Consider the following 13852-nt stretch of genomic DNA (forward strand, 5'->3'; position numbering starts at 1 on the left):
CTACCGATGACGTCCAGGTACTGCCGCACCACGCTCTTGGGGTCAGGGCCCAGGAAGACGTAGAAGTCCAGGATCCCGCCCGTCGTGCGCCAGGTCAGGGCCGGGCTGGGCTGCAGGAGCACATCTGGCGAAGCACGAGCGCCGGAGGAACAAGCTGAGGATGGGGACGTGGGCCAAGCCCATGCCCAGCACCTCCATGGGACTCACCCATCGCGTTGCTGTTCAGCAGAAAGACGCCGTGAGCCGAACCGCTGTCCTCCATCACCAGGTAGAAAGGGTGGGAGCCGTAGAGGTTGACCTGGGGCTGGAGTAGAGCACAGCGCAGTGCGGGTGAGGCTCCGTTGGAGGCCCCAGCACAGCACCCACCCCACCACCTGCCTGCCACTGGCCAGAAGCACCGTCACGGCTCGGGGTGCAAAGCCAGGGCTTGCAGCCCCAGACACTGCCTGAGTCAGCAGAGCTCTGCCCCAAACAAGAGCCCTGGACCGTGTCAGGGAAAGCGGCTTCTGAGCCAAACAAGAGCCCCAGGGGGGACAAAGCCTGACTTGGGGACAACGGTCCCACGGGCTTGCCCAGGGCTGAGGCCAGGTCCCAGAGCTCCACAGCCACCGATGCCTTTCCCCAGCCCCAAACAAGATGTCAGAGGTTGCAGGGCCACCCCCACAGGCGCAGATGAGCCACCTCCCTCTCCCTCAGCCCCGCTCCGTACCACAGGCGCCATATCCCGATTCCAGAGGGTGACCCTGGTCCATGCCGTGTCGAGGACCAGCGGCGTCTGGTGCTCCCCCAGCCCAGAAATGAAATGGGAGGGCAAAGAGGTGGAGATCTGCAGGAACTGGTCTGCGAAGAAGAGGGGCGCGACGGTGGTGTTCGGCCTGTTGGAGAGAAAGGGAGACTCCGGCAAACAGCCCCAGCGGTGCCCAGCAGCCCGGTTTCGACTGATCTCTGGGACTCCTGCTTCCCTTCCCAGGCACCGAACCGCAGAGGGGCTCAAAGCAAAGCCCCCGCAGCCGCTGACCGCCACCCCACTGCTGTCACCGCCATCCCCTGCCGCATCCCTGCTCCGTCCCACGCACCGCTGGGGTTGGGGCCAGGACCCGCTTCCAGACCGAATCCCTTCGGGAAGGCTCGGGGCAGGACGGGCACTTACAGGACCTGCCCGTCGCGCTGCCGGGAGACGACGAGGCCGAAGGGATCCTGGTTGATCTGCAGCCCGTAGAGCGGGGAGGCGGCTCGGCCGCTCGCCCGCGGCGTGGCCAGGGGCACCTCGTACCGCTGCCGGGCCGGGTCCCGCAGCTGCGGGGACAGAAGGGAGGGGGGGGGTGTCAGCGGGGGGGTCCGGAGCACCGGGGCACCGGGCCCGGGGCCGGCTCGCACCGTGAAGCGGAGGCGGGTGGGGGTCTCCAGCGCCACGTCCAGCCGCAAGCTGCCCACGGCCCCCGGCAGGAAGCTGGCGGCGACGCGGCGGAGCCGGGTGGCGGAGCCGGTGGCGGTGGCCGTCAGGTTCTCCGCCCGGTAGCTCCGGTAGCCGCTGGGGAAGAAGCACCAGGGCGGGCCGGGGCTGGAGCCGGGGCTGGAGCCGGAGCCGGCGGGTGCGTAGCAGCAGCCCCGCTCCTCGCAGTCCGCCCGCGACAGCAGCCGCTCGGGGCCGCAGTCGAAGCGTTCGCCCGGGGGCACCTGGCAGCCGGCGGCCCCGGGGCTGCCCGCCGCGGCGGAGCCCAGCAGCGCCAGCAGCAGCAGCGCGGCCGGGAGCCCCGGCCCCGCCATGGCCCCGCCGGCCCGGCCCGGCCTCCCAGCAGGCGCGGCGGGACCGGCCCCACGGCACGGAGGCGTCTGCGGGGCGGGACCGGCCCCGGGAGCGGGCGGGCGCCTTCTCCCGCCGGGGCCGGGGCCTTCCGCCTCCCGGAGCTGCAGGGAAAGGCGGTGAGAGAGGGGGGGCCCGGAGGGGAAGGGGGCGGCTGCCCCCAGCGCCCCAGGCCAGGGGGAGGGATGAAGCCACCCTTGTGCAGCCAAGGAAACAAAAATCAGTTGCACTGCTACAGCTTTGGTGACCACTACCTGCTACACAGACTTAGTTTTTAGATATTTGTTTATTTACAAAGCCTGCAGGCTCCAGCAGAACAAGAGCTGAGGGTTACATGGACGGGGTTGGTGGCAGTCAGGCTTCCTGCGAGCCCAGCCTGGAGCCCAAGCACTGTCTGAGCCACTGGAGAGTCCGGTAGTGCTGGGGATGGTCCTGCTGGATCTGCTGGACGATGGCATCGATGGTCTGGAGCCGGTGGCGCAGTTTCTGGTGCTCATTTCTCCAGGCTTGCTCCGTGCGGCACAGGGGAGTGTACGTCCCTTCCTTCAGCGCCTGCAGGTGCTTCCGGCGAGTCTGGTAGGACACGATCTCCAAAAGGTTCTGAGGAAAGCAACAACAGAAATTGCTTTGACAGCAGGCCGCAGAGAGAAAAGCACTAAGAAAGGCAGGTGACTTTTGTCACCGGTACTGGAACCATCACATTCTGAAAGGGAAGGGCTTCTGAAGAGGGACAGGGCTATCAAGTCCCCCTTGTACCGGCAGAACAGCTGCTAACGGGTACAGCCAGAGAAGTGGTTAGGTTGGAAGAGACCTTTAAGATCATTGAGTCCAACCATGAACCTAACGCTGCCAAGTCCACCATTAAACCGTGTCCCTAAGCACCACATCTACACGTCAGCTAATAGAAAAAAAAAAAAAAAATTAAATGTTCATCACAGAATTCCATAAACCAGAGAAATACCTGCATGCACAGGGCAACCCTCGCCAGGACAGAGTTTGACCAACTTACAACCTTTGCAGGAGGGCATTCAAGACCTTCAGCTGGCTCTCAAATCTGTGACATATGAGCAGCCAGAAAGCACTCACAGAGGAGAGCTGTGACCGGGTATTTTCAAGACACAAACCATGTCCTTCAGGCTGATGTCTCCAGGTGAATGCTGCCTCGCTAAGAGTACAACTGCAGCCCAAATTCAGGACCCCCATGAGCCCTCAAGGTGTGCTCAGTTAACTTAAAGTGCCACTAAAATGCCAAGCACACTCAGTTCAGGATGGTGGCGAGACAGGGAGATGGGGAGCTGGCACCAGGAGAAAGCAGCCGGTCCCGTCGGGCTCGCGAGCTCCAGGGAGCGGAGCCGCTCACCCGTCGCTTCCTGTTCCGACGAGCTTCTGCGTCTGCATCGAGGCCGTCGCACTCAGCCTCCAGCCTGCGCAGTTCTCGCTGCTTTTCCAAGAAGGCGGCACCGAGGGACGCCTGGGCGCTCTCCAGCTCCAGGAGGGTTGCGTTGCAGTCCTGAATGTTCTGGCAAACGGAAGAGAAGGAAAGGGCAGAGTGTGGTTCTTCGTCCAGCTGCACTCCCAGCCATCTCCCCAGAACTCTCCTGTGGGGTTTTTTAAGGAGCCTCCAAAGCCTGTCCCGTCTGTGTCCCGACACCCCGCGTGTCTGCGCTCAGCCCACCCTGGTGCTCCTTACAGCCCCGGTGAACTCCTGCAGCCCTGCTCTGCTCGCTCACCTTCTGGGCTTTGCTGATCTTCTTTCTCAGCTCCTGTTTCTTGCAGTGGAAGACGCTCTTGGGGACAAGCTTCTTGTCTCTTTTGTTCTGACCCTCTCCACGAAGCGCTATCACCTCTCTGCGAGAAACAGATGCCTCCATATCACGAATCATCTTCTCCTGCTGCTTCATCAGCTGGCCATAGCGGACCTGCCGTGTGTCAAGATATGAAATAGGCTGAAAGTAACCAATGTTCACAAACGGCACCGAACCGATTCTGTGCGGCACATCCCCTCCACATAAACCAGACATACGTGACACGTGAGCGTTGGCAAGCCAAATTTGCTCTAAACCCAAACCCGGTTTGCCCTGTGTGGATCTAGAAAGCAAAGGGCTGGATTATCAACTCGTCTAAAGTAATCTTCAAAAGGTTTCACTGGAACTCCTTAGCAATAGGAAAAGCAGAAGAGTAAAGTAACCTGGGAACAAAAGGGAAGAGTTGCTTTGCCAGAAGACAGAAGGCTTCCCTAACCAGTGATTAAGATGATGCAATATTTAGTCATCAACATTCCTTTGCTTATAAATTGGGGTCACGGCATAAGGTGGCAAACATATTATGTTTTAAATAGATTGCTCAGGTGTCTCTAGACTCTGCTGCAGCCCATTACACGGCAGGCGCAAGGAAGGCACGAAGAGCACGCACGCTGGATGTATTTCATTCGGCCCAGCTGGAGGGTGTACGATTTCCAACATTGCTGTGGCCTGGCAATGCTGCTTCCCCAGCCCGTTTCTCATCTCCTGCCTTCAGCAACGCCGAAGCTGAATCCATCGTGTGCAGCTTCCCCTCCCCAGTGCTCCTCCCCCGGGGCTCACCTGCATCCTGTGAATCTCTGTTCTCATGGCGTGGAGCTCGCCGTGCCCTGACTCAGACTCCACCGCCGCACGCATTTCTCTCGTCAGCTGGATCTTCTTCTCCCACAGCAGGATTTGATGCCTTCAGTGACAGAAAGGGAAAGCGGCACCTTTGTCAGCGCCCGAGAGGACGCTCGCTCCCTGTGCACGCGTGGCAGCACGCTCCCGAGCTCAGTCCTGAACATGGAGCTGAAGGTTCAGCAGAACCTGAGGGTTTGCATGTGGGACACGTAAAAGGGCAGCCAGGAGCAGCGTGGAACCAGACAGGGAGCTCCGCCATCCACAACGTGGCACGGTGGTGGCACGGTGACTAACAACAAGCGTGCCCAGGCTGCCGGGGGCTGGTGGACCCCAGTGAGCTGCCCAGCGCAGCACGCTCGCTCCGAGTTACTGGCGGAGGAGAGCGCAGGCAGAGTCACCCCATACAGATCTCAGCAACGTCCAGCACGAGCCTGCTGGAACTGTTAAAGCCGACATCCTCACGGCTCTCGCTGCTTGCAGAGACAGCTAAAGCACCTTTCAGCTTCTGCGCCCCAAAATCCATGAAACTCCTTTCATCTTCTCCGAGAAGGACAGAAGCACATTTGCTGTTGCTGGTTCAGTTCGACGAGCAGAGAGGAAAGGTGACATGGACACCTACATTCAAAGAGGGTGGCACAAAGCAAGAACCTCTCTGGTACCTACTCTGCTTCCACCAGGCTGTTTAGGAGTCTTTCCTTCTCCTCAGTCAGCTGACTGTGCTTCTCCTGCATCTCAACCGACTCTTTTTCTGCTGCCTAGGTTTGGGAAGCATAACATTGTCAGACAACACAACGTGGTCAGACTAAGAAAGATTTACACGGTCACTGTCTGCCTCCGATCTGCACGGGAGGCTGAGACCTGGAAATGAGATGTCTGTACCTTGAGAGAGCGCACAAACTCGTTCTCGGTGATCGTGTTGCCATATTGCAGCTCCTCGAAGCTGCTGCTGTTCTTGTTGATCAACACATTCAGCTTTATCAAGTCATTGGACATGTTCCTCATGTGACGTTCGATGTCTTTCTGCTCTTTTGTTTCCTGCTGAATTTCATCTACAGGTGAACAGAAAAAAAAAAAAAAAAAAAGTCTTAAAATTCCCACAAGCAGCAGGTGGAACACAGGCAAGGCGTGACAGACTGCCATCAGACCAGACAACGCTGCCTGCAGAGCCACCTGCGTCCCACGTACCCAGCCAAACCGTTTTTCCACAAGCCCAAAACCCAAATACGGTTTTGAAGGAGACTGCTGTGGAAAAGAGCTGGTTTGAGCCAAGGGAAGCGCCATCGTGGTGGGGACATTTACCCACCAACTACTTGCAAACGTTATTTAAGAAGTGTAGCACGTGACACGGCCACTTCGGTTCGGTTGTGCCCGTTAAGGCAGCGGGATCAGTCGGGACAGGGAATAACGCCAGGCAGAGCAGCAGAGGTGCCTGGCTCGTAGCCCCAGAGCAGCACTGGGGCCGCCTGCGTTACTGCTCACATGGACGTAGGAGCACGGCGCATTCTCTGGTGAAGGTCTGGCTCACCCGTCCGTAAGCCCTCGCTCCCTTTTTCCTCCATTCACAGCTGAACGTTTTAAAAAGAGTTGGGGAATGACCTACTTTCCCTGCGCACTTTCTTCTGCTGCATTACTGTGATCCGTTTCTTTAACGTATCCAGGGAGGCTACTTCTTCCTCCCGTTGGTGTGTTAACTTGACCAGCTCTTGCTGCTGATTGAGCCAGTGCTTTTGTAGCGTCATCACCTCAGAGTGATATTCTTCTATCTGCTTGGACAGCTTGTTGATCTCCATTTCCAGTGGCCCCAGTTCTTGACCCTGGATGAGGGCAAGGTTGGGGATTAATCAGGCAGAAGCTGCTGAAGCACTTTTTGCAGAAGGCCGGTCCAGCTGCTGAGATGCCTACCGAATACTTCCGCTATACTGTTACTTCCTTTGTGCCTCTATTTCCCAGGAGCTGGATGGGACCAATCATTCCTGACCTCACGGGAACAAATGCAAGGGAAGCCCGAACAGCTCTCAGGCTCTGGGGCAAGAGGGGCCTCCTAAGCTCCTACAACAGGCACACCTGGGTGTCCAAGAGTCTGCCACAGCACTCATTCTTGCATTGGGCTCTATAAAGGTCTTGCAGCTCACGGTGCCAGGGGCAGACCTGGGTATCTATCAGCTGAATGGGGCCAAGCACCAAGTGATCTACATCACCCCGCCTGCTCCATTCGCCCCTTGTCAGGATTTGCAGGTTTTCTGATGAGACCCTAGTTACTCCCAGAGTATTGATGTCATTCAACGTTTTCATCGGGCGCAGACAACTCCCTGCAGAAATCTGTGCTGGGCACACCCTCATTTCACAATTCCCTCATGCCAGCTCCTCCCCCCCGTGCACTAAGAGCTGTTTGACAGACGTAAACATTTACATTAACTAGTGCAGCTTTTAAACCTCTATACTGATGCCTGAAAGTTTTAACTACTCAGCACTTACACAGTTACATTTATCAGGGGCACCTCTGGTCACCACAAAGAATAAAATCAAGCCTGGGACTGAAATGGGAATGTACATACCCCCTGCCGCGCAAGAATCTTCTCCAACCTCTTGTTGTACTGGCTGAGCACCGCTTGCCTGTTCTCGGTCAGGAGACTGCACCTTGCAATCTCGCTTTCCCTGCAGCTGATCAGGTCACAGGTATTTTTTACTTCCTTGTCCAGCTGACAAAGTGTGTTTTGGAGAACTGTCAGCCTGCAGCTGGTATGAGTTGCATTCAGAATAACCTGGGCCACATCATTCTCAACCTTGGAAAAATGCAGCTCCTAGGAACGCCAACAGACAGAAAACAAATTACTGTCACCAGCAGCAGCCCATTGATTTGGAACGCCCGCTTCCCGAGGCACAGGAGTCAGGGGATTTAGATTCTCCTCCCAGGTCTGTGCCACAAGCTGCGAGCCAGCCACTTACCCGCTCTGTACCTTTGTTTCTCCATCTCCTGACGGAGATACCAACATTTACCTCTGCCATAAGGCTGCTGAAGAGCATGAAGGAGCCCAAACATCCCAAAGCCTTTAAGAGGCCGCGCTCATCACCTCTGCAGTTACCTGCCCTGCCTGGGTGTCTCCAGCTGCCCGGCTCACCGGAGCAGGACATTCTCCACCACACCCGACAAACACGTCCCTCACCGAACCACCACCGCAGCAGCCAGAAAGGCGGGTGCCTGTTGAGCGCAGCGCGAATGCAGCCGGGTGACTTCTGCTGCCCCCGCGCCGCCAGCAGCCACGACTCTCTGGCTACATCCAGCCGTGCACCGCAGGTGCTGATGGGAGACAACGCGAGTGTCCGCTTGTTGGTGTGCCTGTGGGAAGGGGGCGGGGGGCCCCTCTCTCACAACGGAAGCCAGCCCTGGAACTCTTCCTCTTGCTCAAGATAATGCCCCCGATTTAAAAATCCCAGGGCCAGGCTGAAGTAACCCGCAGAAATACAGAGGTGTGGGTGCCTTGTTAGTGCCAGCCCACACAACTCAACACCACAAACACTACGCTGAATCTTCTAGTTTTTCTATCTGTTCCAGTTACACACTCCCAAAGAGAGCAACTGATCGTGCCACAAAGAACTGTGGGTCTGGTTCGATTGCTCCTTGGGCTGTAATCCTCACTCAGGAACGAGAGCAGGCCTGTATCGCATTCCATGATGCCGGACAGAGATACAGGTTAGTTCAATGTGGAGTACAGCAGTACTACATATCCACTGTCTTCCTCCAATACATAAGAACTGGTACTACTTTATGGTAAAAACTCCCAGAATTCATCGTTCTGTCCCGTTTTTTAAGTAAAGAAAGAACAGTACATTATGTGTCAAGGCCTTTTTGGCCAAACCCTCTCGCGTACACCAGAATCCCGCAATAAGAGCACTGGAAGAACCAAACTGAAGTCACAAACTCAGCAGACCTTCAACTGCAGATCTGAAAAGCAGAACGAAGGCGCGGACGAAACACACTTGAGAAACACCGCTCAGGGCGGTTTCCTTCCCCCGCCCTCCCAAACGGAAGAGATAACACACCAGGTCTGTTTTTCTCCTACGGAGCTTTGCAGCCAGCTGCGAGAAGTGCTTTGTGGCTTTGCTGGACACCATCTGGTCCTGAAGCTTTGCCATGATTTCGTTCTCCATCTGCACTTTGGCATCAGTTCCTTTCTCTATGTCCTTACTGATGGACAGCAACTGATTCAGACAAGCAGCTTGATCCTAAACGCAGGAAAGACAGGAGACAGGGTCACTACAACTGTTTGGGGAAGGGGATTAAACATCTGTGTCTGATTTGAAAGGTTCTTCTTCCAAGTAACTCTCCTCACCATCCTGGTCCTGTTGAGGGCCTGCTCTGTCTCGTGGAGAACGCGAGCGTAGGTGCCAGATTCCACCTTCAAGGCCTCCTGCCTGGAAAGGCACCGGGCAATCAGCTTCTTTGTCATGTTGGCATCGTTCTGTGAACGGCTCAGGATGGCGACAAGCAACTCATTCTTCTCCTCCTCCTTCCTGATTGACTTCCTACAGCCATGGATGTCCGTTTCTAGGGACTTGAGGTCATGTCTGTACTTGCTGGAGAGGCAAAGAGGATGGAAAATCACCACAGGGGTAGACTCACGCGCTGAACAGTCATCTACAAATTCCTCTTTTCAAACACGCTACTGCAGCGACAACAGACCAAGGAGGAAGATCTTTACAAAGGCCACCCTGCTGTGACAGTGCAGAGTCATCAGAAGATGGATGGAGACAGAAGACTGAAAAGCAAACGTACGTAGGAAAATTAATTCCCGCTTTCAGTCCTGTCCCCACCCCCCACTCTTACCAGGATGCCACCATCAAAGCACATTGCAGGCAATCAGCCAGGCTGACTCCAGAGCAAATAAGCGCTTCCTTTGGCAACAACAGGACGGTTTTCCTGATGATTTCTGAAGGCATCACAAAACCCTAACTGAGAGCGACAGGTAAAATCCCTCTTGAAGTCTAGCTCTTTGGATTGAGAGATGTTGCAAAGGTGAAGGAACTCTTCTAAAGGACTAAAATATGAACAGAAAAACTCTAAACAGCTTTAAAAACCCCACACATTTTGGGGGAGAGTTGTGTTTTGGATACAGAATAGTGACGAAGAACTGTGCTTCCTATCCTTTAACCTTACTACGTGCTTCAGAGCAGCAAACTTGTTCTGCTTGACATATCCTACACGCGCAGCAATAAACTGGAGACGCACTGCCCCTTTCAGCATCCCTCCCGTCCAACCCGTGTGAGGTCTCTCCTGGGACTGTTCTCAGATACCGTACCTCAGCAGCGCTTGGGTGGCGATATAGGCCTCATCTCTCTGCTTCATTCCCGCCAAGCTGCTATTCCAGTGGTTCATCAGTCGCTTTTTCTCCATGTTAATAGCCTGAACCTCCATACAAGCCTGGGGGAGAGAGGATTTGTAGACAGGATAAATCTATACTAGGCTGGGAAACCAAATTCACGTTACAATGCCTTTTTTTTGGTGTGTGTTCATAATACGCTGGGCAGGAACAGCTTCAGCTAACGTGCCTCTGGTTTATGGTCACCCCCGACCACAGAGCATAGGTCTGCAAGGAAAAAAATGCAGAGAGGGTGGGGGAGGAAGTGATTTATAGGCAATTCTTGAGGACAAAGGGAAAGACAAAACAAACCAAAACAAAAAAGTCTTCATTCCTCCAAACAGGAACTGATCATACAACTCTGTCCTACACTGTAGCTACCACGTGAGCATGAGCCAACGGGGTCGGTCCTTCCAGAGGGAAATATTAACCAGAAGCAAAAAAAAAGCATTCTCCTACCTCATTTGCTGCTTGCCGAGTTACTTTTGTGTCCTCTGCCTGAGCCACAAATTGAGCTTCGAACAGAGCAATCTGTTCCTGCAGCTCGTAGGCTTTCCGGGTCAAGCGGTCTACCAGAAGATCCTAGAGAGGCAGAGCCAAACAGCTCAGGATGAGTAACATAATCTCAGGCTTAACCAACTAAATTCTACAGCAATAACTTGGGCTGAAAATGAATTCAGCTAGCTTTGATTCCTACTGAAACTCTTCCATTCCTATCCAAACGACTCCTGAATGCAGCAGTGACAATTTTCAAGAGAACAAAACCTTCTTTGCTGGTTTTTATCGTTCCACCCACAGTAGGAAATTGGTCCTTCAGATCTGAAGCAGCATTCATCCCTGCCAGCATGGGTTACATTGCGCCACCTCTCCAGCAGCTGGGAATCTTGATAATTTATGGCTTAAAATCCTTTGTTAAAAACCATCTAAACCCATTCCATCTCAACCGTTTGCCCGCAATTCTGCATCAACAGTAATTAGTTGGTGTCCTGCTGCAAGCAGGAGGCAGCAGAGGGAGCTCCAGCACACCGACCGCTCAGTTCACCTTCCAAGTTCGCTCTTCCTTGGGACTCAGAGCAATTCTCCAGACTTCAACATATGATACTTCTTTGCTAAATATCTTTCTGCCCCCACACCCCCGTTGCCTGCGTGAAGAGTGATCACTACTGATTACTACTTCCTATTATAAGGCTCATAAAAAAATTCTGTTCAGTACATGCCACTATCTTGGTGGTGGGGATTCTTCTCATTTTCAATTATTTGGGGAAAATATCCCCACGCACCTTCCATGGTGTCTGTATATTCACTACAGCCTTCCTTCTGCCAAGGCAGCACGTCCTCCGAGACTCGCCGCTAGCTGTCACCTGAATTCATTTATTTATTTGAAAGAAGAGAGTTTTACTTGATACCTGTTTTTTCTTTTCCACGTCAGCTTGGGCCTTCTCCAGCTCAGCCCTCTTTGTCGACCGTTTCGTTAGTAAAATATTATGGTGCATATGGGCCGTGTTCTGCACGTAGAAGAGGTGCAAGGCCAAGTTTTCAACCTGGGTCTGCATTGCAGAGACTGGGGAGGCAGGGGGAAAAATATTTACAGAAAAGTATGTTTGTAAGACACACTTTAAACAGAGGTAAAAGGGAAAGAAACACAGAAACACCCAAAGCCAAATTCGCACACTGACCAGCCAAATCAGCCCCCCTGAAATGTGAATTTGCATCGGCTTTGGAGTACAGCTCCACAAGCACAGCTAATATCTTGGTAAGCAATTCATTGCTTCCCAGCACTCAGAAGCCCAGGAGATCAAAGAAGGGGCGGCCTCAGGAGGCTGTGACTCCACTCCTCTGCCCCAAAACAGAACTGTCTCTTTCTCAGTCTGTTGAACGCTTCTCTATTTTTTTCAGCAACCTGCCAAACCTTTCTAGGCAGTTTATCCTACGCTGAGCTACCCTCGCCATCACAGTTGTTTTCCTGTCCCCTACCCACAGGCCTGCAGCACAACCAGCATGAGTCAAGTCCATTTCTTTGGCTGGGACGGGTTCCCACACGGATGGCACTCTCAGGCTCCCGCGTGCCCCTCACGACCCACGACCTTTGCGATCTCGTCACACCCTTACAGAGACACAGGCAAACGTAACAGAGCGACAGGATCTTCCTCCTTCTAAGTCACAGAGCAGCCCATCTGCCCGGAACAGTTTTAGTCCTAAAGACCTTCTCAGAAGTACAAGGTAGCCACACGGTCTTAGAAACAACCAGGAATACCTGTGAAAGGTTTCAGCGAGTGCCTGATTCCTGATCAATGTTACTGTATTTTTCAATCCAATGCTTGACTTGGATTCAAATAAATCCCTTTCTCCACACAGTACTAGAGCCAGGAAACCTGGCAAGGGCTGCCTCGGTCACCTTTCTGGCGTTCATCGTGTGTGTTCTGACACATTTGCTTGTAAGTAAGCCTGAGGCCCTCCAGCTCCTCCTCCAGCTGCTGACGTGCTGCGGCCACCTGAGAACGGCGGTCGTGGCTCTTCTCCAGTTCCAGCTGCAGGCGGGCCAGCTGCTGCTGCGCTCCGTAAAGAACCAGCCCAAGCTCTTCCCTCTCTGCTTGCCCCTTCTTCGCTGCTGCCCTCTGCAAACACAAGAGGAAACCAGTTACCTGGCTTCAGCTCGGGCAGGGGTGGGCTGCTGCGGGAAGGCAAAGTAAGAATGCCACGTACCAGTTCCTGAAGCTCTAGGCTCACTTTTTCCATCTGCTTAGTGAGGTGACTCTTCAGGGCAGCCTGGAATCTTCTCATCAGAGGCTGTCAAGAAGTATGACATTGATACAAGTCAACGTACTTGTGTAAAGAAATTATGAAGAAACCTTACTGCTGCCCCCGCTGTTAAATAACACAGCGTATTTTCTGCCACAGACCCTTGCATTCTTCCTTTAGCTACGCTCACTGTAACGAGTGAGAGGAGTTACACAGTGGGTATTTGTTGACAGCAGAAAGCCACTACTGAGGATATCTGAAAGTCAGAAACACATCAGAAGAGCTGCCTCTGAGAGCCCATCCCCTCGCTCTTGCTGACAGTACTTCTCTTTCAGGAGCACTGAGGAGTATCAGATTTACCCACTACACGGCTCCCTCCTGAGCCTCCCGTTTGGGGGTTAACCCTGAGGGAGCAGACACGCTCAGAAGTCAGTACTTCTGCAAAAGCCTGTTTTAAACACGTGGTTTCAGCCTATGGCTGAGCCGCTGCTGACAATCTACCTTGTGTATTTCATACAAATAAAAACAGCAGGTCTGCGAAGAAGAACGACAAGATTGGAGGACTTCTCACATGTTCTAGATCCAAGACAACCAGCTCTGTTTCTTCTACGGTTTCTTCACTTCTTCCACTCATTTCGTGCCCCTCAGCTCCACGCTGCTGGCATGTCTGTTCCCGCCTTTGGTCACCATGCTCACTGGTGAGCTGATCCAACTGCTCAAAGGCAGTCTCTGAGCAGAGAGAAATGGGTTCTCCAATGTCACCTGGACCCCACCCCCCAAGGAAAAAAAAAAAAAAAAGAGAAGAAAAAGACAAAGAAAATGCTTAGATTTCAAAGCGTTGTGCCTCCAGTTGGACTAACAATGACGAGAAAGGGAGAAAACTAGAAACTGTGCTTGACAGGTGGTATGGAGTGTTGTACTGTTAGCAAGGGACTGAAGGATACCTGACTCTGTGCAGCTGTTCCGCTCCGCTGACCACGCAGACACCTGCTGAGGAGCTCCTGAAGGAAGGGGAGGGTTTTCTCTCTCGGTTACTGGCTGCTCCATGTCACCCAACGCAGGAGGACAACTGTCTAATTCGACTTTGTCCAAGAAAGTCTCAGGGGATTTTTTCTGAAACGTAAAATCCACCACCTGAAACAGCTTTTCAGTCTGCCCTGACAATCTGCTTGTTTCTGTCACCACGAGACAAGAACGATGCAGACACAGAATCGGCAAGAGGGCCTTGTTCTAAACTCAGCCCACAGATACACTGGCAAAGCTGTGCCTCTGCCGATTCAAAAACCACCTTTACCCACATGCAGCACGAC

The 13852-nt window shown here is 53.7% G+C and overlaps 1 protein-coding gene across 1 annotated transcript; it reads right to left on the minus strand.

The window, feature by feature from the left end:
• Positions 1-2153: 2153 nt before the first annotated feature.
• Positions 2154-13636, minus strand: LOC147412266 (coiled-coil domain-containing protein 40-like). Its single transcript, XM_086481540.1, has 17 exons — positions 13487-13636; positions 13114-13304; positions 12507-12590; positions 12199-12418; positions 11210-11364; positions 10263-10385; positions 9744-9865; positions 8778-9021; positions 8488-8670; positions 7002-7247; positions 6047-6260; positions 5326-5495; positions 5110-5201; positions 4387-4507; positions 3535-3723; positions 3165-3323; positions 2154-2404 (listed from the first exon to the last, which is right to left on the minus strand). The coding sequence occupies exons 1-17, from the start codon at positions 13587-13589 to the stop codon at positions 2159-2161; spliced, it is 2862 nt and encodes a 953-aa protein (XP_086337666.1). The 5' UTR covers positions 13590-13636; the 3' UTR covers positions 2154-2158.
• Positions 13637-13852: the final 216 nt, after the last annotated feature.

The sequence above is a fragment of the Leptosomus discolor genome, unplaced genomic scaffold (genome assembly GCF_034619465.1).
Source record: "Leptosomus discolor isolate bLepDis1 unplaced genomic scaffold, bLepDis1.hap2 HAP2_SCAFFOLD_80, whole genome shotgun sequence".
In the NCBI taxonomy this organism is placed as follows: Eukaryota; Metazoa; Chordata; class Aves; order Leptosomiformes; family Leptosomidae; genus Leptosomus; species Leptosomus discolor.